The sequence below is a fragment of the Gorilla gorilla genome, chromosome 2 (assembly GCF_029281585.2).
Source record: "Gorilla gorilla gorilla isolate KB3781 chromosome 2, NHGRI_mGorGor1-v2.1_pri, whole genome shotgun sequence".
NCBI lineage: Eukaryota > Metazoa > Chordata > Mammalia > Primates > Hominidae > Gorilla > Gorilla gorilla.
In genome coordinates this window covers 110,674,911-110,700,446 of record NC_086017.1, presented here as the reverse complement: position 1 = coordinate 110,700,446, position 25,536 = coordinate 110,674,911, and the positions used below count along the sequence as shown (strand labels likewise).

General features: G+C 38.4%; 2 protein-coding genes across 6 annotated transcripts in view; one reads left to right on the top strand and one right to left on the bottom strand.

Moving 5' to 3' along the window:
• CMSS1 (cms1 ribosomal small subunit homolog) overlaps positions 1-25,536 on the bottom strand; it is a 362,036-nt gene that overhangs the window by 307,606 nt on the left and 28,894 nt on the right. The gene's annotated exons all lie outside the window — the stretch shown is intronic.
• Positions 1-25,536, top strand: part of FILIP1L (filamin A interacting protein 1 like) — a 57,719-nt gene that overhangs the window by 9,788 nt on the left and 22,395 nt on the right. For 2 of the 5 annotated variants that reach the window (XR_010132677.1, XR_010132678.1), the window contains exons 2-3: positions 7,831-7,902; positions 8,933-9,560. Coding sequence is in view for 3 of the 5 variants with exons in the window: in XM_031009311.3 (XP_030865171.3) it covers positions 7,862-7,902; positions 20,683-23,479 (2,838 nt within the window). In the remaining 2 variants the exon portion in view is untranslated. Of the gene's footprint in view, positions 1-7,830; positions 7,903-8,932; positions 9,561-20,682; positions 23,905-25,536 lie in introns of those variants that run through there. The other 3 variants (XM_031009311.3, XM_063703506.1, XM_031009312.3) reach the window with 3 other exon arrangements.

Sequence of the window (25,536 nt, the reverse complement as noted above, 5' to 3'; positions counted from 1 at the left end):
GTGCCCTGGAAAGACTGTGTACTCTGTGGTCAAAGACATATGGGTCTGAACCACTAACTTAACAAATGACCTTCTATTAGTATCTTCCAGCTAAGCATTTTGCACTCCTCAGACGTCCACAGCTAGCAGGATCCCTTTCAAAATTCAAAGTGACTCAATGCCTTCAAAACAACCTCCCCCAAAACTGCAGAGGAAGTCACCTATGAAGGCTACAAGCTCCTGGTGGTACTTACCCTGCTTTATTTTCCTTCAAACTGTGCACTGTGATGTGACATTAAATTACTCATTAATGATTTATTTGCTTATTATCTGTCTCTTGGACTATAAACTCCTTCAGGGTCAGTTTTACAACCAGCTTTACCTCCAGTGCCTAGGAAAGTACCGAGGTACAATTAGTAGGTGTGTTGCTGGGACAAAAAAGGTGTTGGATAAATATATGAACAAATTACAACCTAGAAGCTGCTTATTTGATACAAAAAAAAAAAAGTGTTTCTGCAAACAGTGGGCTGTGGAGGGCCCCTTCTTCTAGATTTTGTTTAGGAGCTGAAAACAAATCTCAGCCACTACTTAAAGCAACCACATGGAAGTGACTTACAGAAACCAGTTAGGCTCAGGTTAAGTCAAGGCAGTGAACTTAACTAGAAACCAAGTTAGGCTCAGGTTAAGTCAAGGCAGTGAAATCTGCTTTGTACGGCAGTGTATGTTATATAGGCAGACTAAGTCAGATGCTTTTCTGCCCATCTTCATCTACCTCAGTTTAATTCCCTCCCCAATAAAATCAGACTTTGTATACCTGGTGAAGGAGTACCAGGTGAGTCACCCAGGGGCATGGAATGGCCTTCAAGCAAAATATGGAAGAACACAGTGCAGTGGTTAATGAAGGGTGGACTCCTCTGAATTTCTCTAATCTCTGTGCCTCAGGTGAAGGCCTGGAAGATGCACTTACGGGGCACAAATGGCTTATCTTTGCCATGCAGCAGACTGCCTTTTCCCAAGCATGTACTTCATTCCAAAGTTTCTGTGGGTAACCCAGTGTATCTCCCAGATTTTACAGAAGAGTGATTTTTCTTTAATTTCAAAGTTACTCCAATGTCAACCTGTGAAGCTAGCCTAGGGCTTATAATTCTCCTCAGCAGTAGCAAACATTTACTGAGCTAAGCACAAGGCATGAAAACAGGCCCAGCAACTAAGTTCACCACACACCATACCATGTCACTAACCCAGCTATAGCTACTAGCATGGACTGGTACCACATTAATGACAAGGACTAAGATCACTAGCAGCTCTTGGACAACAACTTCAATTGTGGTCCCATCCCTGCTCTATTTTAATGGACTGGTAATGCAATGAAGATAGGAGAGATCAGCTACACATAAAAACTAAGTAAAGATAAACAATGTGGGAGAATGCTTATAAAAACTTCAACAGAATATAGTCAATGGCCAACCTTGCTGAATAGTGACACTGAATTGACAGGGATAAATGTTAGTGTCTCAACGGTGAGACTAAAAGAGTAAGAATAATGGGTGGATAAATCAGAGTTCTACTCTTCTTAGCTCTGCCATCCATTTACTGGGTGAGCCTCCTGTTCCCTTGGTTTCTACAAATTACAAAAAGGGAACAATGTCATCCACCCCAAGTATTTCTCAGTACTCAATAAAGATTGAATAATGAGCAATAATCCTCATGGGAACTCTGATCAAGTAGAGAAGAGACAATATAAAAATAAAAGCTACTGATTATATCACTACAGAGACAAATTAGCTAAAGAAAATGAGGGTAATTTGAGGGAAAGAGTCCACATGTAAATGGAGAAAAGATGAACATAGCTGTAGCACTTGGGCCTGTGAGAGCTCCAAATCACTGTATCTAAAGCAGCCTCAAGGCTGAGGTCAGTCCTCTAAGATGGGCTGCCCTGACAGAAGCAAATCTGCCAGATTTATTGTGTCTCATGGCCCACCAGTCCTGGAACAAAAGTTTAAAGGTGAAATATGTTTTTCTCTTTCTTTTTAAAATGCTTTTTTATGTGAATCAAAACAAAAACAAATCTCTGAGCAGAGATCATAAGTGGAATGTAAAACATCACATTTGGGCTCGCAAGACTTAAGTGTCTGCCTAATTTGAAGAAAAGGAAGGAGTTGCCTGGTCTAGGAGTCTAGAGAGAACATGAGAAAGTTGCTGGTTTCTTGCTGAAGACAAACACCCATTCAGTGAGATACTGTGGAAGTCCCTTAGTCTTAACTTGTTAGTCTGTTAATTGGGAATGGCAGAAGAAGTGAATTACTCTGTGGAATTTTGTGAAAATGAATCCACTGCTGCTAAAAGGAAGATTATCTACTTTTCAAACACTCATATTATTAAAATAAATACATTATGTTTGAAGTCGCATATTATTCTTGAGGCTTTCAAATAAAAGTGAGAGTAACTTTGTCAAGTGATTTGGGGCTCCACTAATCTCCCCCCAAACTCTGCCCCATAAAATTCTTTTTACGGTTCAATAAAATTCATTAGGCTGAACACAGATGCAAAGAATCACAGGCAAAGTTAAGATTCTCTGGCCAATTTCCCCCATCTGGACTTTAATTAAATTTGTCTCCAAGTGAATTCTTCTCTTCACTAAATGGTTCTCCTTCCAGAAGTGACAAGAACAAGAGGAACAAAACTCTACTTGTCCTTCTTCCATTCTAATAACAAGTAATTCTGAGAACTTTAGGTACCACTCAGCCTAAGGGATGGTTATACTCCCCTAGGAAGTGGTTCTTTTTACCTCTCAATCATTTGGTCAAGTATGTACAGAGTTCAACCCATATGAGGGATACAGAGGTATCATTCCTTTAAGGAGCTTACAGTTGGCTTAATGGCAAAAGTAATATACTAAAACAAATTAGAAAGCAGTACAAAATAATGTAGAATATTTAGGTAATAAAGCTGTAAGGGCTGTGGGGACTTAGAAAAGGAAAATCAGCCAGGGTTAGACAAGTTAAGAAACATTCATGGAAAAGATGGGAACTGAAATGTAAATGGAGATGACTGAATGCAGCATTCCAAAAAAGATGGCAGACTTATTCTTCAGAAGTCTACTATGAAAGGAGAACCTGAGGTTAAAAGACAAATAAGGCTTGTGCCAAGATCAGAACACCCAAACTGTAAGTTTAAAAACCCATTATTTGGCCTTCAGAACAACCTGGACTTACGCAGAAAGGAAGGCAGCTTAAGGTAACATCACTTCTTAACCTGAAGCTTAAACGTGATGAAGCAGTTGGCACAGTGCCAAACCTATAGCAGATACTGTTACTCTTCTGGTTATGCTAGTCTATCCACAGGGATGATGTTCCTTCATCATCTGGTGCTGCTGGGCTGACATATAGGGGGCTGTCTCAGGCCAAAGAGGAGGTCCTTTGTAGGATGCAGTCATGAAGAATTCCTGTTATCAGACACCCAGCTGTGAAGTGGAGTAAAGGATTAAGCTTGTTGAAGATCTGTCTCTAGCGTGCCTAACCTTAGCCACTCTGTAAGGAGAGGTTACCCTTTACCTTGATTTCCCTGCTACAAGGCAGTCCCTCCTGTGAGAAACCCACAAGAACTTTCCTAAAAATGTCTTACTCATCTGAAGTAAGAAACAACTTCCTGAGCAGGTAAAGGACCGAAGAGAGCTGGTGACTGCAAAAGGCTTAAAAGCTAGTTTGGAATCTCCCTGTTTTACCATGCACCCACAAAAAACAAATCTGTAAGACAAATCTTTACAACCTGGGCTAAATGGCTTATATCAGATCCTAGCCACAAACAATAAAGAGTCTCTTTTGAAATTAACAGTCTAAATACTTTTTGCCTAGGTGTTAATTTTTCAGTTTAATTGTACTTTGAATTTAGTATAACATTTTAAGTACTTATTTGCTTTTACAGCATACTTACAACTTGTGAACTACAACAGACTCAAATAAATCTGAATCCCATGGAATTCCAATTACGGTTTTCCATTCTTTTGAACCAGTGAGACTTGATGAGCCATAAAATCTCTTGACATGTGAATTTGTATACAGTGTTATATAGGAAAGAAGGGAGGAAAGGACTCTAAAGGTTGTTGGGAATATTTATTTTGTGGAACTGAGATTTGAGATTGCCAAAGGCTTTGTAGACCTTAGAGACAAAATTGCACTGCTCTTCCCATGTTGCAGCTAAGGTGACAAGCAGATGAGGTAAGGTCAGATAGTTAAGTCACTAGCAGATTTTGGTCCAACATTTCCTGTCCATCAGATATGTGGCTTTTCAATTGTTTAATACCTGGGGTTCTGCTTTCTTTGTTTTTAGCTGTGAATTAGTAAACTTTAAAAAGCGATGAATAGTGAAGCCAGAGCTTTTTTCAAAAACCTTTTTTTCAGCTACTAAAACGTGAGATAGTTTGCCTTCTCTTAAAATTCAAATCACAAGGTAAGATATGGTCAGGGCAAAAATGGATGGTATTCAAATAGCACATACACGAGGTATACTATAGCCATTTCTTTAACTGCCACGAACAGAACATTTCTCACACAGATAAACTAAATGGGTGAAACTCCTGCTCAGGGACAGTATAAGCAGCAGACCCAGGGCCAAGAGAAGTGGGGTACAGTCATTGCTCTCACCTCTAGCAGATATGCTGTTGACCACTGTCATATTTTGATGGAATTACTCCTTGCTATGCAAGCTTAATATCCTCTAGAACATGTTCATCTTAAAAGAACCCAACTTACAGGAAAGGAAGTATGATCAGACTGTTTATGCATTTTCTGTCTTCTCAGTATTCAGAAGTTGCTGAAAAGGAAAACATAACCCAAATGCTCTGGACTTACAGTCAAGGGAAAATTAAACAAGGCTCAGATAACCAAAATAATTTTAATTTGTACAAAGCATGCAAGAGGACAAGCAAAACACAGACCACAAGAAAAATGGTCATTCATGTTCCAGCAGATTACAGAATAAAACTTTTCCACCTGTCTGTAATTAGAGATGGCATATGGCCCAAACTCTCACTTTCCAAAAATCATGGAAGAGATATAAACCAATCATCCTCAGGAACTAGGAAGAGTGGGTAAAGGTAGAAGTAGGATGCTCACTGTGGCTCATGATTTAATTGTTTACTCAGCAGGAAGCCAAGCCACACATTAACCCTCATCCTCTAACTGCCTGAACCTCTAAGTACTCTTAAATGTATTAAATTTCCCTATTTTCCTTGCTCCTTGTTTACTGATTTATGACAGCTAAAATGGAGGAGCCAAAAAAGTCCTCTAAGGATCAAAATGTTTCACGTTTTATACTCTTCAGGCTGCTATCTATCCTGTTTCTATGGCAAACTGTGACTTCAGTAGTCACAGTAAAACACAGGCATCTGTTGTTGTGGTTTCTAAATTTCTGAAGTTTGAATTTCCCACTAACAAGTTAGGAAACGTTTGATTTCCCAAGCATACCACTTTAGCCACTGCCTCTGTGTAGGCAGCCAGACTACAAGGAGGTGAAAACCAGTGAACTTATCCATTCTGGTACGTGACTGGCCCCTGCTTTGGCTTTTTATTAAATGTGGTGAACTGAACAACAATTAAGGTAAGAAAGCCACATAAAAAAGGAAAGCCTTAAAAAAAAAAAAACACAGGCTTAAAAAAAGTTTTAACTTTTTGCTCAGAATAAGTTCTGGAAAAGGATACATGCTTTTTACAAAGGAGAGAATAAAGGAGAGAATAAAGGAAAGAAAAGCAGCCCAACGAAGAGTAAGGGTTAAGAGAAGGAATCATATTAAATCCTCCAAAATGCCCATGTGCAATATCTGAGTGAAAATAACCTGTGACCTGGGAAGAGAAAAAAGGGACTAATGGAGGTTAAAAACAAAATTTAACAGCTACATTGGAATGATTTTCTAAAGACCATTCCTGGATTCTTTAATCGGCTAAAATACAAAAGGATCATTGAAATATAAATGGATTGTGAGCAATAAAAAAAAAATAAATATTCTTAATAAGATAAAATACATACACACATATTTCTAAGGAGATATATATATATATAGTATTATGCCCTTGAAGTCTGTCAGAGAAATGGCTGCCTGTTAAAAATATTTTCCAAGAACTTTAGGTTCCTTGAAATGTTCTATGGAAATGGTATTTATGACAAACCCACCACCTCTGGGGAACATGAGATGTTATTACTGGCAAAGTCACAATTTTTTAAACCATCCAAAAATAATTATGAATTTATGCCAAATGACGAAACTTGCTATATTATTATAATGACTAAGAGAATATTTGCTAATGTCTCAAGATCAAGGCTCAAAGTAGCCATGAACCTATAGGAAATACTGTGACACAATACTGAATTGCTAGTGGTGGTGATTTGGGATCTTTGACAGGCAGAATATTACAGCACACAAATTCACTGGAGAGGATGGCTCATGAGATATAATATATGAGATAGGAAGTGTGGATGTATGTAATGGGGTGAGAAACAGGATTTGGAGTAAAAACTACACTGGCATCCTGGCTCTGCCAATTACTCACCAGGACCTGTGGCAAATTAACTTTTTTGAGCCTCAGTTCTTATTTGTAAAATAAGAAGACGGTAATACCTGCCTCCTATGACTGTTTGCAGGACTAACACGGTACACGGCATATAAAAATTGTTCAACTAGCTGTTATTCCTAGACTATAGAGAGGAGGGCCTACTATATGTCTATTGCTTAGTTGTACCCACGCTTTCAAATATGGTACCTATTTCAAAAATAGAAGAGGTATTTGTTCAAATATTTATTGAATACCAATTAAGTACCAGGTACTATTCCCTACCAGAAATATAGTATTAAATAAAATAGACCAATGATTGACTAATCATTGAATTAGATGCGTGTGTGCGCACATACACACACACCATTACCTGCATGAAGTTTACATTCTAGTAGGAGAGACAGTAATCAATAAATACATAAAATATAGTATGCCAGATGGTACTAATGAGGTGAGGGGGAATCCAGTGGTTCCTGGGGAGACAGCGAGCACAAAAGCACACCATGCCGTGTTCTGTTTGAGGAATAGCAAAGAAGCTGGTGAGTGGGCAGAGGAGCAGAGTGAGCAAAGAGGAGAACAGTAGAAGGGGTCAGGGAGCCAAGTGGGTGGAGCAGAAAGCATGGGAATGAACAAATGAACACCAAAAACATGGTATGGGATAAGAGGAAACTCTTCTGAGGTCAACATTTTTTGTCTGGGGTTTCCGGCATGTAGCCTGATTGTTAGGTAGAAAGAACACAGACTTCGCAGCCAGTGAATTTTTATTCTGGTCTGTTACCTGTACTGTTTGGAAAATTATTTAACCTCTCTAAATTTTAGTTTTTTGGTTTCTCCTCCATCTGCAAAATGAGAATAATAATACTTAGCTCATACAGTTGCTATAAGTATTAAGTGAGATCTAGTGGCACAGAGTAGACCTTCAATATGCTTGTTTCCTTCTCTTTATAAGCCAAGTCTCACACTCTAGTACCAGTTCCAGGGCCACCATAATGATGGCCTTGCATAGTATTTAATCTGCCTGGGCCTCAGTTTTTCAACTTAAGAAAATAAATGCATGTGCTATACACAGACATTATAAAGATAGATATACAACACTCAAGCTGTTGTTATAAGTCAAATAATCTTACTGTTACAATCTATCTTAATAATTTCAAAACGGCAAAAGTATATGTCTTCCATACCTCCTACATATTAATTCCATTAAAAATAGATCCTACAAAGTTTAATTTCTTTAGCATGAAGTTGTAAAGATGTATTTAGCAACCATGTTTATTTTTATTCCCTTTTCCTGCTCCTGCTTAAGAACACTGATCCAATGGAAAGATCTCCAAGAAATGTTTGGCTGCAAAAAACAAGATGCTGAGGAACAGTGTTTGTAAGCTACTTTTGTGTAAAAAGGGGAGAGCATAAGAATCTTTATTTATGTTTGCTTATGTACTCATAAAGAAACTCTACAAGTACATAAGAGAAACTAATATCAGTGGTTACAGTTGGGGAGATGAACGATGTGGTAAGAAGAAGACTGTTCCTAGTATACCTTTTAATACACACATTTTGAAATATGTGTCAAATATTTAGGAATACTAATTTAATCTAAAAATCCATAATTGAAATTTAAAGAGTTAAAAGTACACAAAATAGACTGAAAAATTAATTATCCAACAATATGAAAACCCCAAATGACCTATTTCTCAGACAACTAGGGTATCTTTCAATCTGCTGCCTTTGTATTTTCTTCTGAAGAGCTCAAAAAAATTATAAAATATCCTTAATAGTCTTCTTGACATTTTTGACTATGGAAACCAAGCCCAGGAATAGTATATACAGTGTACTAACCCAGTCAACCCACCCAGACTTTGAGTCCCCAAGTACAGGAGTCCCCAACCCCAGGGCCGAAGACCAGTACCAGTTTGAGGCCTATTACTGCGTCACATAGCAGGAGGTGAGCAGCGGGATGAGGCAGCATTACTGCCTGAACTCTGCCTCCTGTTAGATCAGCAGCAGCATTAGGTTCTCATAGGAGTGTGAACCCTATTGTGAACTGCACAGGTGAGGGATCTAGGTTGCATGCTCCTTATGAGAATCTAATGCCTGATGATCCGAGTGGGACAGTTTCATCCCAAAACCATCCACCACCACCACCCTCTCCCATGTCCATGGAAAAACTGTCTTTGACAAAACTGGTCCCTGGTGCCAAAAAGGTTGGGGACCGCTGCCTAAGTAGACCAAGTCTATGAGTATCTAAACCCAGCAGACAAAGTACACATTCACATCCAAAAAATGAAGAGCAGGAGTAAGATGAGCAGAGCATCAGTGAGGCTTTGGGAAGGTCAACTATTAGCATCCATTTTGATGTGCTGGCATTTCATCGGATATTGGACATTCACAGCATCATTCTCTTCCAGGAAGGCAGAAGAGCTATGGAGTAGATCTGTGAGCAAAAGAGAAATGGAAGACAGTGGCTGATCCCAAATACATTTGAGTAGCAGACAATTAAGAAGAGTTATACAGGCCAGAGACAACGAACACAAAGAATCTAACAGTCTACCCAAAAATTATGCCCTAAAATAGTGACTTCTCAACCAGACTCAATTTCTCTGCAATGTCTGGAGACATTCAGTAGTTGTCTGGAGATATTCAGTAGTTGTCACAACTGAGCTGGAGGTACTGTGTTACTCCTGGCATTTAGTAGGTAGAGATCAGGGATGCTGCTAAACACCCTACAGTGTACAGGACAGCCCCTACAACAAAGAATTAACCAAAATGTCAACCATGCTAAGGCTGAGAAACTCTGACCTAAAATGACAATCATTATGACTAACCATGTGCATAGCTGAAAAGATCCATGAAAAGCCTTAAAATAGATCGCAATAAACATTATGTAGTCATATCTTTCATTCCAATGTGATTTGTGCTATTCTTCCCCCAGCTGACCCCTACTTTAGGCCAGCTCATTGTGACTGATGTTGTCTCACTGTGTTGTCTCACTGTCCTACTTTTTTTTCCAATGTGGCAAGCAAGTAGCACTTATTTTTATTTGATTTGATTTTTTAAATGAAAATTAAAACTATATTTAGGGCCTATAACATGATGTTTTTATATATCTAGATATTGTGGAATGGCTAAATCAAGCTAATTAGCATATTTGTTACCTTACATACTTATCATTTTTTTGTGGTGAGAACATCTAAAACCTACTCTTTTAGTACTCACCATCCTACTTCTAATAAGAACGGACATGTATTGTGCCAGGCAGTATGATAAGGACTTTTTGTATGGATTGTTTTTTATTAATCTTCAGAACAACCCTATTGTGAGGGAGGCTCTAATATTATCCCCATTCTACAGATGAAGAAAATGAGACTTGTAGGGAGGTTAAATTGCTTGCTCCAGTCACACTAGACAGAAGTTGGAAAGCCAGGATTCAGCTGCAAAAACTGAACTCCAGAGTCTGAATTTCTCGCTCTGCACTGCCCTGCCCTGCCTCTCATAGTTTTCCACTGTCTCGTTCCTATTGGTGCTTCGGTACTGGAGAGTGTACATGCTGTCAGTCATTCCACCTGCCCTCTGCCACCTGCACTGTTTACTGCAATCTCTTGCTGGGGGTAATAGGGAACAGGCAGTAGGGAAGACATTATCCCTGTCTTAAAGAAGGCTACCTTGGGCAAACAGACAAGATACAGAAGAACGCAGATCACAGAGAGTACAAAATCAACTGCAGAGAGTGGGAGGAAGGAATGGAGACAATGATAAACAATGAAAGCATTAGGAACCTGAGGACAAGCCCAGGAGGAGCACCATCACAATTCTAGGTGTAAAGGCAGCTCTGTATGCCATGAACCAGGAGGCACTTTCAGGAATACACACACATCTGTGATAATACAAGGCATCACATGCTGAGTGGCTTTTTGGATACTTCTCCCTAGAGGGACAGGGCAGCCAGGGGAAGGCATCATGGCTGTGGAAGGCCCAGGTAGGCTTTGGAGGATTAAGGGGACATCTACCTGAAACTGTTAGTCTGACAAAGACCTAAAGTCTTAATCTGTTGGAAGACAGGTAATTTTTTTTGGGAGGGTGGGGGTGTATTAACAATCAAAATGGAAAGTATGGAAAAGAGGAAACTTTGATTTAAGGGATCTTTTCTAAATAATCAAGAACCCCAATTCAGAGTGGTGGTGGGAGCAGGGGGTGGGGGAGGAAAACAAAAAGAAAAGTGAGAAAAATGAGTAGACTCTCTAGCACAGCAGTGTATTCACAGTAATTAACTTTTTAAAAGCTCCTTCTTGACAGATGTCATCTGAGTAAACGGCATAAAGAAAACTTCATTTGAGTAGGTATTTTTAATAAGAAAAATTAAAAGAGTGATAGGAGAGGCACAATATTCATGGTATTAAATGAACATCCATTGTCCAAAGGTTCTTACTAGAAAGCTCCCTAACAATACAGTACTGCAGAAGTCAAAACACATTATTTAGGCAGTAATTATCCTGGTACAAATTTACATGTGCTGTACCTGTTGTCACTCCCCTGTCAGTTCCAGTTTCTTCTTCCAGGTCTAGCCTGAGCATCTTTTCAAGTCTCCACCTGGCCCTTTCATAGCGGCATGGACAGTGTCTTTTCTAGCCCAGAATCATGGGCACCTCCTTTGTTCTCAAGATGAAAATATTCTCCTTGTAGCTGCCTAACTACCCAAGTTCTGTGCCTGTGGACCCTCAGACTGGCCTTTTACTGGTTCTGGAACCTCACCTTTCAGAGACCCTTTTTCTCAGTTACTTTGCTCCTTTTTCTGCTCTTAAAAGAGTGAGATTTGCCTCAATTCCAGTCCTTGTGCTCAATTTGAGGATTTCAGTACCTCTTTTTAGAATCCTGATTCTCTGCTAAAAGCTACCAAGCTCCTTATAATTAATGGGTCATTTGACTATTTGCATCTTATTTCACTTCTCCTGACCTCTGGGGGGCCTAGTAAGATTAATCATTCAGGTGATGAAGAGTAATGACTAACAGTATACCATTTTTACCATATATTCCTCTGACACCAAGCTAAAGCCTCCTTCTTAACTTCCTGCCCTAATTCTTATTTCACAATGAAGGAAAATAGTATTAACCCAAATTGCTGGGTCTGGACCCATTTATGGTTTCTCTAAAGGATCTGAATGATGATGACAGGATCTTCAGTAACAAGGACATAAAGCAGACACAGATGTACACTCATATTCAACTAGCAGATGCCAAAAAAAGTGTTACTGTTCTACTGATCTTGCTGACCAAGTCAAATGAATTGTACATTACATTATGGCTATGGTATGCTGTAGCTGTAATTTTTAGAAAACCTTTGACTTGTGAAATACAAGGAAGCAGCATACACAGAATAAAAAAGACCGGTCACAGCTATTTTTATGAGTGCTCTTAAAATTTAGACTAAACAGTGAAAAGTCCCATAGAAAAAGCAGGGAGGAAAGCAAGGAAACATAAATTATAGGCCTGATTACCAAAATTTATCTCAAATAAAGAAGCTTTCCAATAAATTCCATGTAATTACTCTGCAAACTGCTAGAAATCCATGGTTATTTAACCATGAACACAGCTACTATCAACGCAACACAGTTAAAATTATGTATTAGACAAGAATTGCTAAAAGATAAAATGGGATATAATCATAACCAGGCTATTAAAGTCTAGCTGTGAGAGCAGATATAAAAATAAATAAAGGAGTGTGATGTATGCAGTTTTCTGCTTAGTAATCAACATATTAAATCAGGAAGAAAAAGTAATGTATTAAACTAGCTCTGGAATAATGAGAACAAATAAAGGAATTTAAGCCCATCAAAATGAAGTTACATACTTAGGACTAGGGTGACTGTTACACTGTTTCAAACATCTTAAGACCAAACAAGCTTTGGTATCATCATACTATTTGGTTGTTACTGGGAGAATACTGTAAGTTATGATCAGATTGATCTGTGCAAGAATACAGGCAGGTTTTGGGGAAAAAAGAACTGACAAATAGCAAGTACAGTGCCTTGCACATAGTAGCTGTCACTGTATTTGTCTCATCAAGGTCTGAAATGAATTAAATGTCAGCTGAACTGCATAGCACTATGGATGGACCCATTTATAAAAACCAGGCAACTTAGTGGTTTCCATACTCTTATTTCAAATTGGAGTTTCAAACAAAACACAATGTCTTATGAAAACAGTTTTGTCATTTAGGACTTTTCTATGGACTGGGAGAGAACATTTGAAGGCAGAGAATCTCCCATCTGTGTTTGACGGTTAGCAAGTGACTGGCTTTATTAATGATGGAAACATCAAAGTAGTGACTAAGCCAGTGAATTGGGGGACTTCATCAGGATGAAGCAAAAGGCTGACAGAAGAAGCACAAGGTGACAGCCCAAACCAGACGCTTTTCCAGAGAAAGACAAATTTGCCACTGATGTTTCAACTGTCTATCCTCTGGAGTAATGGTTCTTAAAGTGTGGCCCCCTTTGAGAGTGAAAAAGATATCTTCATAATAACACAACCTTTTTCTCTCTCATTCTCTCAGAAGTGTATATGGAGTTTTCCAGCGGCTTCATGACGTGTGATGATTTCTCTGACAGCTAATGGAATGTGTGAAACAGATCTGAGGATACAGCTGTCTTCAATTAAGCCAGACATTAGTTGCAGAAATGTAAAACAATGCAACTCTTCTCACTAAATAGTTTTGTAAAAGTATTTTTTCATAAAAATGTTATTTAGCAGATGATGGATTTATTATTATTTATTATTTTTAACAAATGATCTTTTTTTTTAATTTTATTTTTGAGACAGAGTCTTGCTCTGTCGCCCAGGCTGGAGTGCAGTGGTGTGATCTCAGCTCATTGCAACCTCTGCCTCACGGGTTCAAGCAATTCTCCTGCCTCAGCCTCCCGAGTAGCTGGGACCACAGGCACGTGCCACCATGCCCAGCTAATTTTTTGTATTTTTAGTGGAGACAGGGTTTCACCATGTTAGCCAGGATGGTCTCGATCTCCTCACCTCGTGATCCGCCTGCCTCAGCCTCCCAAAGTGCTGGGATTATAGGTGTAAGCCACTGCACCTGGCACTAATGAGTATTTTTAAAATCTTAGTTTGAATTTCTAATACAGTAAAGAGATAGATACAGCCCATACACTCAAAAGCTCTTTAGGGTCCTCAAAATTTTTTGAGTGTAAAGGGGTCATGAGACCTAAAAGGTTACGAACTACTGCTCTGGAGCCTTTACTGAATTGTGCTGGAACTATCTCCTTTTTCTTTCCTAATTAGCCTATAAACACTTTGAGAATAGGATCCTCTATCCCCTGTTCATCTCAGGATAGCCTTAGTACTAATGATTGTCTTTGTTGTTTGTATATTAAATGAATAAAAGTCTTGCCATATTCATAACATCAGAAACATTAAATTCAAGATTTACATAGTGAACATAGTGAAAAATCGGTTTCCTTAAAGTGACAGATGAGAAGCTGAGCTGACTCTGAAGTTATTCTCTATTTACAGGCTGATTTCTGAAACTAATAGAAACAATACAGTACCATTAATGGCTTGTGGAATTCGTTTTATTTCTTGATGATCACCCTAAGTTTATTTCTATGGACCAAGCATCTGAAAAACTGCAAAACAATCTGTGAAAACAGAAACATAATTGATATTTTAGGGTGGTCAGATTATATATATTTCCTTTCCACTGTCACTGCTGTTGATACAATGTTGCTTATGTAATAAACAAATATATTTGTCCAGTAGATCTCTGGACTCTGAGGAAAACATAAAATAGTCACTCCTTTGTTAGCAGAGTTGATAAAGCCAAAGGAGACTGATGGGCTAGGATGTGGACGTTTACCACCTAACCCTATTCTCCTTAAACAAGCAAGCACATACAGTTCTAATGCAGGGATCTGAAGAAAGGAGAGAAGGACCTGTTCCAACAGTGTTGATTCTTTCTAGAGGTTCTGTAGCTATGAAATAGAGAAAATAATGTTCTTGGAGAACACTGATGGGAAACCCACTCATACCTCATTTTCTTAAATGCCTAAAAACATGTACATGGTAAATATTAGAGCATCCTGTTAAAAAGTGAATAAAACTACTTAGGACAGTGCTACAGGATTTTTCACAAAAGGGAGTATTTGTTCATTCTTTCATTTATTCAAAAAAAATTCATGTGGTTCCCTCTACATATAAGTGCTTTGTGGTAGACACTGTAGGACACACAAATGAATCAGACAGTGATACTCATCCTGTTCTCAAGAAGTCTGTATTTTAGTAGGGTTGACTGTAATGTACAAAAAATAAGATAAAATCAAAAGCGGTAAGAATTATAAGTTATTATGGGTATGACTGGTATTATAGCATTTAGATATACCATGTGTTTCATATGTGTATTATATGATGCATTATTACTAATACTCAGTGTCTCACAGAGGAGATAAAATATAGGCACACATCTGTGCTGACATATGTGTCTGCAAATAAAAACTGAAAAAACCCTCTGAGTGTATCATTTGTAATGAAGAACCAGAATTATGGTTAGTACCAAAGAATACTGAAGATGACAGATGTGATGTTTTTGAAAAAACAAGGAACTGGTATTGCACATAATAATAGTGATAAACCACAGTAAGTTATAACAATTCTGAGCCATAATAGAAACTCTAACGGAAAGCTGTAATAAGATACTGCTTTAAGCCAGTTTGGATTTAATTACCTCACTTTTGTGTCCATAAAACCAGCTTCCACAACCCATTTTTATTGGAGCGGATTCACTGAATGTTCCTATAATGCTGTGGTGTCAGTACTAGAACATGAATATGAGTACTCCAAGACAGTAGTCTTTAAACTGGGGTACATGTACCCCTGAGGGTACATAAAGACTTTCTATGGGTACAGGCATGGAGAGATTTAAGGGATCAACGTCTACGTCCACTATTCATACCTATACTCTTTGTGTTCTATGACTTCTCCTTTTCCAACACTTTCAAAACAAACTTCTTAGCAAACTCTTATCAAGTGCATCTTCCTGGGTTGGAAACCCCTCTGGGGCATCAGACAAAGGTACAACTGTAGAAAGCCTTAATCCTGAAAGTCCTATGAGGACAGAGCAGAGCAGAGCAAAGCAGCAAGAGCAGCAGCAGCAACAGGTTCAGAACCAAACAATGGATGGAGCAGTGCCTTGTTTCTTCAGCTGAGGACAATGCAGGGCAAGTCCTCATGCCTTATCTTTTAGAAATGAGATGGGTACCAGAGGGATATGTATTTACAGATTTCGTTAGGTTGAAAAATGAAGTCAGACTTTTCCTGAATGACTGGTTTGGCTGTCCGATTTGTTAATGAGGACTTTTACATTAGATGGCAAATGTTAAAATATATCCTTTTACAACTATTTAAACATTGAATGAAAGAATCTAGATGCCAGTTAAAAATGTGAAAAGGAGTACTTAGTTTTTCAACATTCTTTTGGCAGATATAAGAACAAACATTTAAAAACCCCTGCTCTGAGAGATACACACTTTTTAAAAAGAATACAAACGCAATGTTAGGTAAGATTTTTTAAGTTGATAGTTCTCCATTCAGAGTGTTCTTGATAAAAATCCTTGTGTGTGGACCAGCCCTATGCAATGGTTTGTGTTCTTTGCAATATTATGTGGGGAAATCGCACAGGCTTTGCTCCTTCTTGACCTTTCTGAGCCTCAATTTTCACAGCTATAAAATGGAGATAATCCTAAACCCTGTAAATTTATCATGAGAATTAGAACCGACAGATGTACAGACTCAGCTCACTGCTTGGCAACACATCACTGGCACTAAGTAAAGAATGGCAGCTATTATATATATATTTTAGTCTTTGTGCTGTGTGAGAAAAACCACAAATTGGAACTAAAATCATTTAACGCTCTTTTTGCATGAAAATGTAGCTACTGACCCACCAACTATGGTATGCATTTTGAGTCATTTTGTTCCCCAGAAATGTGGACAGATTTTAGTTAATTTAGCCATATTCTCTCACCTGGTATCTTCTTTGAAAAAAATGGGTGGTCATGTAGGTCAGGAATACAGGCTGTGGTACTGCAGACTGGGTATAAATCAATAATGAACAACAATTGGCAGAGTTAATATTCAAACAGTATCCCATTTCCAGGAAACATCTGACATGTAAATGGTAAAGCCTTGTTACCCACAGTCAGTCTAAGGGCCAGCAGACTTGACATCATCTGGGAGTTTGTTATAAGGCAAATTGTGAGGCCCACCCCAGACCTACTGAATTGGAGTCTGCAGTTTAACAAGATTCCTATGTGATTCAAATGCACTTTACACTGTGAGAAGCACTGGTAAAGAATAGGCCACTAGCAGGGAAGATAAAATCACCAGGTGTACATATAATTCAGGTGGGAGCTCTCAGTTGCACCTGTTTAATTAAAGCTGAGTAAAGGAAAATGATGGAGTCTAACTTCTACTGACAGACTGACATACACACATGCCACAAACATACACATGCATAGATCAGTAGTTCTCAATTGGAGGTGACTGCCCCCCAGGAGACATTTGGCAATGTCTGGAAACATTTTTAATTCACAACAAAGGGATGCTGCTAAACATCTTGTAGTGCACAAAATGATCTCCACAATGAACAAATTATCTGGCCCCAAATATCAACAGTGCTGAAGATGGAGAAACCCTGGCATAGATTATCCCTATATAAAGGCACATAAACTGGAACTATTAATGGAAAAAGGAGTCATAATTTGACTACACAGCTCTTAGGGAATGAATTTTAGATCTGCAGAGTTCTGCACCTCAAGGTCTATGGTACTTTGAAGATCATAAAAACCTGGTTAAAAGCAATCAAAATCATTGATCTGCTTTGGCTAGCAAACCGAGAGTTCATGATAACTTGCATTAGCATATAATGCAAGTATCAATGCTAAATCCTATACATATGCAAAGAAAAATAATGGAGACAGAAAATTAAGTTACTGTGTTATCTAAAATCCATTCCTACTCAAAGTAGGAAGCAGGCTTAGGAGGCTCAACTCCACACCCTCCTCACCCTATACCTTCTTCAAGACCAAAAACTAGCCTCAAACTTCAACCTTCAAATGCTCCTGGATACAAGGCAAGAAATAATGATTTAGGGTGGACCATTCATCACTATCAGAAGTGCTAATTCCTTCAAATTCAGTAGCATAACCAGCTCTCTTTCCCTCTCTGACACACATGTACAACCACACAATGTGTAACAGCACTACACGCAAGCAACTGGCTCTGAAAAGATTCCATCAGGGCCTCCTGCTCTCAGTTCTCACTGGTTCCTTGTCCTGAGCTCCCAAGTTGATGGCTATGAGTATAGTTTTTTCTGCATATAAATTCTTGTTTACCTTCCCGACAGGCTTTACTAGACTAGACAGCTGACTGTCCTATGGTGCGCTCATGAGAGTGGCCCAAGAAAATAGCAGGTTATTGGAAAACAAGTAGTAAGGAAACGCTTAGAGAAAATGCATTCAAATAATCAGATAGAACTTGGGGAACAGATGGGGATGCCAACTAATTTACAAAAACCATGAAAAAGATGCTTATGTTTGCATCATGCTGAAAAATACGCAACATGCCCCAGGCTGAAAAATATGCATCATGCCTACTCCAAAAACACTGAACAAAATGGAAGCAACTGAATTTTTTTCTAAACCTTTTTTGCAGGTTACTGCACTGCACTCACTAATCACCATTCCCTTTTAATACTCTTTTAATTATACTGCAAAACAATCTTGCCTCCCTTATATCCTAAGAAAACACACCCCCTTCTCATAAAAATGACATAGCACATGCTATAATTTAATAAGTTGAAAATAAATATTTAAAAGCTTTTGTGAAACTGTTCTCTAATAAAACTGTAAGAACTGTGGTGTAGAGAGGGGAAAAATATTTCACTGTAATTATGCTCAAGGCATTGTCAAAACCATTAAATTGAATGAATTCTAATGCTAAGGCAGGAGAAAGAAGCACTTTGCCAAAGTTTTTTTTAACTATTTCACCACCAAAGCAGTTTACCCATGGACTCTGCCACTGGGTTGAGAAGTCCCATGACCATTCGAGAAGAAGCTGCTATGCTTATCTTTTCAGGCTCTCATGTGTCTCAAATAGGGATGAGGCATGGCCAGAAACTGTGGGCAAGGCTTTTGCCAAGACCTTGGATGAGATCATCATCAACGACACCCCAGCATCCTGCCTAGCATCTTCTGAATTTTACAAGCCACAGCCCTTGGGCCAGCCTCCTGTTAAGTTCTCAAAACAGAAAAAACTAAAAGTGGACTCCCACAAAAAAGATGCAGAATTCTTATACAATTATTTTCAACATGTTCCTCCTATGTAATGTAGTTACAGAAAATTACAGAAAAGAGCAGATTAGAATCTCAAAAAGAAGGACTCAATTTCCAAGACGATGACCCTAAATTAGTTTCCTTTTAAAATGTTCTCTCAGCCGGCACGGTGGCTCACACCTGTTATCTCAGCACTTTGGGAGGCTGAGGCAGGTGGATCACAAAGTCAGGAGATCGAGACCATCCTGGCCAACATGGTGAAAGCCTGTCTCTACTAAAAATACAAAAATTAGCTGGGCGTGGTGGTGCGTGCCTATAAGCCCAGCTACTTGGGAGGCTGAGACAGGAGAATTGCTTGAACCAGGGAGTCAGAGGTTGCAGTGAGTCGAGATCGCCCCACTGCACTCCAGCCTGGCAACAGAGTGAGACTCCATTTCAAAAAATAAAATAAAATAAATAAAAAGTTCTCTCAAATCCTTACACAACTTTCAAAAAGTAAGTTCTGTGATAAGGATGATAGACATGCATTTGATAATTAACTCATTCCTAATAGAAAAGATACATTAAAGTTTTATGAATTCTCTATACCTATCAGAATGTAAGTAGTCATAACTTCATCCATGACAAGTCCTTTGGTTCAATTCCTTAGGGATTCCATTCTATTTTAGCTTCTGTATAACAGTACTGCAAAGCTGTAATTACATCCTCTATAATCAGCCCATTCGCAGTATAATTGAGAGTGCCACAAATTTAAAACTGTGACCTCACTACTTAGATGGAAGAGATAGTTTATACTACATGTAAAATACCCTCCTGTTATGCTGACAAATTTAAAACATAAAAGAAGAAAATAGCATGTCATAGTAGTCATCATTTAAGAGTGAATTATTATGTTCCTGATAACAGAGTTTCTCTTCTGTCATGTCTAGCATCAGACTCTCATCAATAAGCACTTTCCTACCAAACCGCATGCTCTTCTCAAATGTTATGAAAACACCAAACCCATACAGATGTCTCTCAATTCTCCTCATTTAATTGCTATCCACTATGAGGATAAGATATATGTGAAGTGGTTCCTAGAATAATGTTGTGCTAGTGCAAACCAAGTTTTAATTGGCACAGAGGTCTATCAGTGAAGTGCATAACTTCTAAGCAATGTGACTAAATTTTTTCTTAAGAATCAAGGACTTGAACATCAAACATTAATGCACCACATACTTTGGTTCAAGCAAGCCATTTGATAAATATAATAACCATATTAATAAAGACAGCAGCAACAACTAATACCAAATGCTTACCATGTGCCAGGACAATGAGAATCTTAGATGAATTACCGCATTTAATTTTCATAAAAAGCCCCTGAAGTAAATAAAATTATTGCCCCCATTTTTCATATGAGGAAATTGAGGCTCAGAGATGTTAAATAACTGCCCAGATAAATTAGTTGGTAAGAGTAGGGTCGGCCTTGAAGCCAGGTCTAACTGCATCATCTCAAGCTTGTGGCTATTTTCACAGCCTTCAGGCCAGACTGCCTACTAATTACATGTTACCCAAGCAATTTAAACTAAATATTCTTGCCCTTACTCTTTTACTAAGGCTCCTGGTGAAATGCAGCTGTTACTGATCAATGGTAGTCAAATAAAAAAGCAAGATAACTTTATCAAGATTTTCCTCTGTCATCAAATTCAGGAACTCTTTTGCATATTGTATATGAACTGACACACCTCATATAATTACATAATTTCTAAATTACGTATATATTTAAGTACATTCGATGAGTTACTAAAGCATCAATCACAAAATAAAATGCACTTTACGTTTTTCAGATTAAAGAAGCTAATTGATCAAGAAATCAAGTCTCAGGAGGAGAAGGAGCAAGAAAAGGAGAAAAGGGTCACCACCCTGAAAGAGGAGCTGACCAAGCTGAAGTCTTTTGCTTTGATGGTGGTGGATGAACAGCAAAGGCTGACGGCACAGCTCACCCTTCAAAGACAGAAAATCCAAGAGCTGACCACAAATGCAAAGGAAACACATACCAAACTAGCCCTTGCTGAAGCCAGAGTTCAGGAGGAAGAGCAGAAGGCAACCAGACTAGAGAAGGAACTGCAAACGCAGACCACAAAGTTTCACCAGGACCAAGACACAATTATGGCGAAGCTCACCAATGAGGACAGTCAAAATCGCCAGCTTCAACAAAAGCTGGCAGCACTCAGCCGGCAGATTGATGAGTTAGAAGAAACAAACAGGTCTTTACGAAAAGCAGAAGAGGAGCTGCAAGATATAAAAGAAAAAATCAGTAAGGGAGAATATGGAAATGCTGGTATCATGGCTGAAGTGGAAGAGCTCAGGAAACGTGTGCTAGATATGGAAGGGAAAGATGAAGAGCTCATAAAAATGGAGGAGCAGTGCAGAGATCTCAATAAGAGGCTTGAAAGGGAGACGTTACAGAGTAAAGACTTTAAACTAGAGGTTGAAAAACTCAGTAAAAGAATTATGGCTCTGGAAAAGTTAGAAGACGCTTTCAACAAAAGCAAACAAGAATGCTACTCTCTGAAATGCAATTTAGAAAAAGAAAGGATGACCACAAAGCAGTTGTCTCAAGAACTGGAGAGTTTAAAAGTAAGGATCAAAGAGCTAGAAGCCATTGAAAGTCGGCTAGAAAAGACAGAATTCACTCTAAAAGAGGATTTAACTAAACTGAAAACATTAACTGTGATGTTTGTAGATGAACGGAAAACAATGAGTGAAAAATTAAAGGAAACTGAAGATAAATTACAAGCTGCTTCTTCTCAGCTTCAAGTGGAGCAAAATAAAGTAACAACAGTTACTGAGAAGTTAATTGAGGAAACTAAAAGGGCGCTCAAGTCCAAAACCGATGTAGAAGAAAAGATGTACAGCGTAACCAAGGAGAGAGATGATTTAAAAAACAAATTGAAAGCAGAAGAAGAGAAAGGAAATGATCTCCTGTCAAGAGTTAATATGTTGAAAAATAGGCTTCAATCATTGGAAGCAATTGAGAAAGATTTCCTAAAAAACAAATTAAATCAAGACTCTGGGAAATCCACAACAGCATTACACCAAGAAAACAATAAGATTAAGGAGCTCTCTCAAGAAGTGGAAAGACTGAAACTGAAGCTAAAGGACATGAAAGCCATTGAGGATGACCTCATGAAGACAGAAGATGAATATGAGACTCTAGAACGAAGGTATGCTAATGAACGAGACAAAGCTCAATTTTTATCTAAAGAGCTGGAACATGTTAGAATGGAACTTGCTAAGTACAAGTTAGCAGAAAAGACAGAGACCAGCCATGAACAACGGCTTTTCAAAAGGCTTCAAGAAGAAGAAGCTAAGTCAGGGCACCTCTCAAGAGAAGTGGATGCATTAAAAGAGAAAATTCATGAATACATGGCAACTGAAGACCTAATATGTCACCTCCAGGGAGATCACTCAGTCCTGCAAAAAAAACTAAATCAACAAGAAAACAGGAACAGAGATTTAGGAAGAGAGATTGAAAACCTCACTAAGGAGTTAGAGAGGTACCGGCATTTCAGTAAGAGCCTCAGGCCTAGTCTCAATGGAAGAAGAATTTCCGATCCTCAAGTATTTTCTAAAGAAGTTCAGACAGAAGCAGTAGACAATGAACCACCTGATTACAAGAGCCTCATTCCTCTGGAACGTGCCGTCATCAATGGTCAGTTATATGAGGAGAGTGAGGATCAAGACGAGGACCCTAATGATGAGGGATCTGTGCTGTCCTTCAAATGCAGCCAGTCTACTCCGTGTCCTGTTAACAGAAAGCTATGGATTCCTTGGATGAAATCCAAGGAGGGCCATCTTCAGAATGGAAAAATACAAACTAAACCCAATGCCAACTTTGTGCAACCTGGAGATCTAGTCCTAAGCCACACACCTGGGCAGCCACTTCATATAAAGGTTACTCCAGACCATGTACAAAACACAGCCACTCTTGAAATCACAAGTCCAACCACAGAGAGTCCTCACTCTTACACGAGTACTGCAGTGATACCGAACTGTGGCACGCCAAAGCAAAGGATAACCATCCTCCAAAATGCCTCCATAACACCAGTAAAGTCCAAAACCTCTACCGAAGACCTCATGAATTTAGAACAAGGCATGTCCCCGATTACCATGGCAACCTTTGCCAGAGCACAGACCCCAGAGTCTTGTGGTTCTCTAACTCCAGAAAGGACAATGTCCCCTATTCAGGTTTTGGCTGTGACTGGTTCAGCTAGCTCTCCTGAGCAGGGACGCTCCCCAGAACCAATAGAAATCAGTGCCAAGCATGCGATATTCAGAGTCTCCCCAGACCGGCAGTCATCATGGCAGTTTCAGCGTTCAAACAGTAATAGCTCAAGTGTGATAACTACTGAGGATAATAAAATCCACATTCACTTAGGAAGTCCTTACATGCAAGCTGTAGCCAGCCCTGTGAGACCTACCAGCCCTTCAGCACCACTGCAGGATAACCGAACTCAAGGCTTAATTAACGGGGCACTAAACAAAACAACCAATAAAGTCACCAGCAGTATTACTATCACACCAACAGCCACACCTCTTCCTCGACAATCACAAATTACAGTAAGTAATATATATAACTGACCACGCTCACCCTCATCCAGTCCATACTGATATTTTTGCAAGGAACTCAATCCTTTTTTAATCATCCCTCCATATCCCCCAAGACTGACTGAACTCGTACTTTGGGAAGGTTTGTGCATGAACTATACAAGAGTATCTGAAACTAACTGTTGCCTGCATAGTCATATCGAGTGTGCACTTACTGTATATCTTTTCATTTACATACTTGTATGGAAAATATTTAGTCTGCACTTGTATAAATACATCTTTATGTATTTCATTTTCCATAACTCGCTTTAATTTGACTGCAACTTGTCTTGGTGAAATACTTTAACATTATAAAACAGTAAATAATTTGTTATTTTTACCATTGCTTGCTGAATTTTCTTTTGGTCATTCTGTGTTATATTTCTGCATGTACAATAGAATTTTGTCTTTTGCTTATAGTCTCTGTTAATTCTTCCTTAAAAACAAACAGGACCTATGTCCCATTTATGGTCAACTTCTAATCACATATTAGAGGAGAGAAAAGTGGTTCAAATAAATAAAAATTACATCTCTTTGATTTCAAAGTGAACTATAAGATCTTTCAGACGCAAACATAACTTCATGCTTGGGATATATTTCAGTATCTCTAGAGCCCAGCACAGTGCTTAGACTACATTAGGAACTTAAATGTTTATAATAATGAAATAAAATACTACCGAATAATTTTGGTTTTCATGAGCACGTAGAAGCAGATGATAAAATTAAAAAGCTCTGACATGTGATAGGAAGCCAGAGAAAGTACATTTGGAAATACAGTTACATTGACAAATCAAGAGTTGACTGTATTTCTACCAGAGATCAAACCTCCCACAGAACATGTATGTCTACAACCAAATCTGGAACCAGCCACTGTGACATAAACTCTTGAACACTCTACTTCAAAGCAAAAAAAAAAAAAAAAGAAAAAAAGAGAAAATGTCATTCTTGTTTCTTTTTCCTATGGGGTTCCCAAAACAGTTTGAATTACTTAATGTAGGTGCTACCTACCCTGCTCATAAGGGGCCTGCATTCAAAAGCTTACAGTTTTTTTTTGTTTTAACCTCTTACAGTTTTTTTAAAACAAGCAAATAAAAGCCAAAGATAGTTATGAACATAAGCTATAGAAAAGGCATATTTAAAAAATACAGTATGTTAGTTGAAAGAAGTAATATAGTGTGAATTTCTTCTGTGATTATTATGCCATTTACAATATAGATGAGAATAACTCAGCCGAATCCTCCTAGAAATTCTGATATCTGCCTCATGGGAGTCCCTGGGGATAATCCATACTTCTGAGCAGACAACAACAGCTTTCAGGGAACATTTTAAATTACAAGTATGGTCCCCAAGTCACATTCCAAAAAGACGATTTCAGACAAAATAGCTTATTGCCATTTCTCTTTTTCTAACCTCATAATTGTTAATTTAGTGTGGTTAATTTTATTGCCAGTTATTGATTTTAAATACAGTTCATTTAGACATCCAGGCAAACTGTGAAAATCTTTAAGAATAAAAGGAAGCTTTCACAATTATCCTCCTTTCCCCTGCAAAATCAATTTCATGATAGTAAAGCGAGGATTTGTTGACAGAAACACTTCCATGGTGACGAACTGCAACACCAACGCTATGGGCTTGCATCATCATTAAATAAATTTGGATGAAAGCTGAGGCTGCTGATGAGTGAGAAAGTTTCTGTTTAAACACATTTATCTTAGGAATCAACAGTGACCCAACTGTATTACAAAATACAGGATGGTCTAAATGTTTATTAAAACTGTTTTTAAGTCACCTTGGGCCAGAACTCTAGAAGGAATGGCAAACTTAATTTTAGCTCTTTCAAAATAGACAATGATAATGCTGCTGCTTCATGAGATCTTTTTCTAGTTACTGAGAGTGGGTACATGTAATATTTTGGAAGGCATCGATCAACTGATCATAAAATTATGAACAATGGAAATCAGAATTTAAGAACAAAGTCTTCCCAACTGTCACATAATGGCATAAACAAAACACATGCTTGTGTGGCACTGGGGGGAAACAGATAAAGAGGC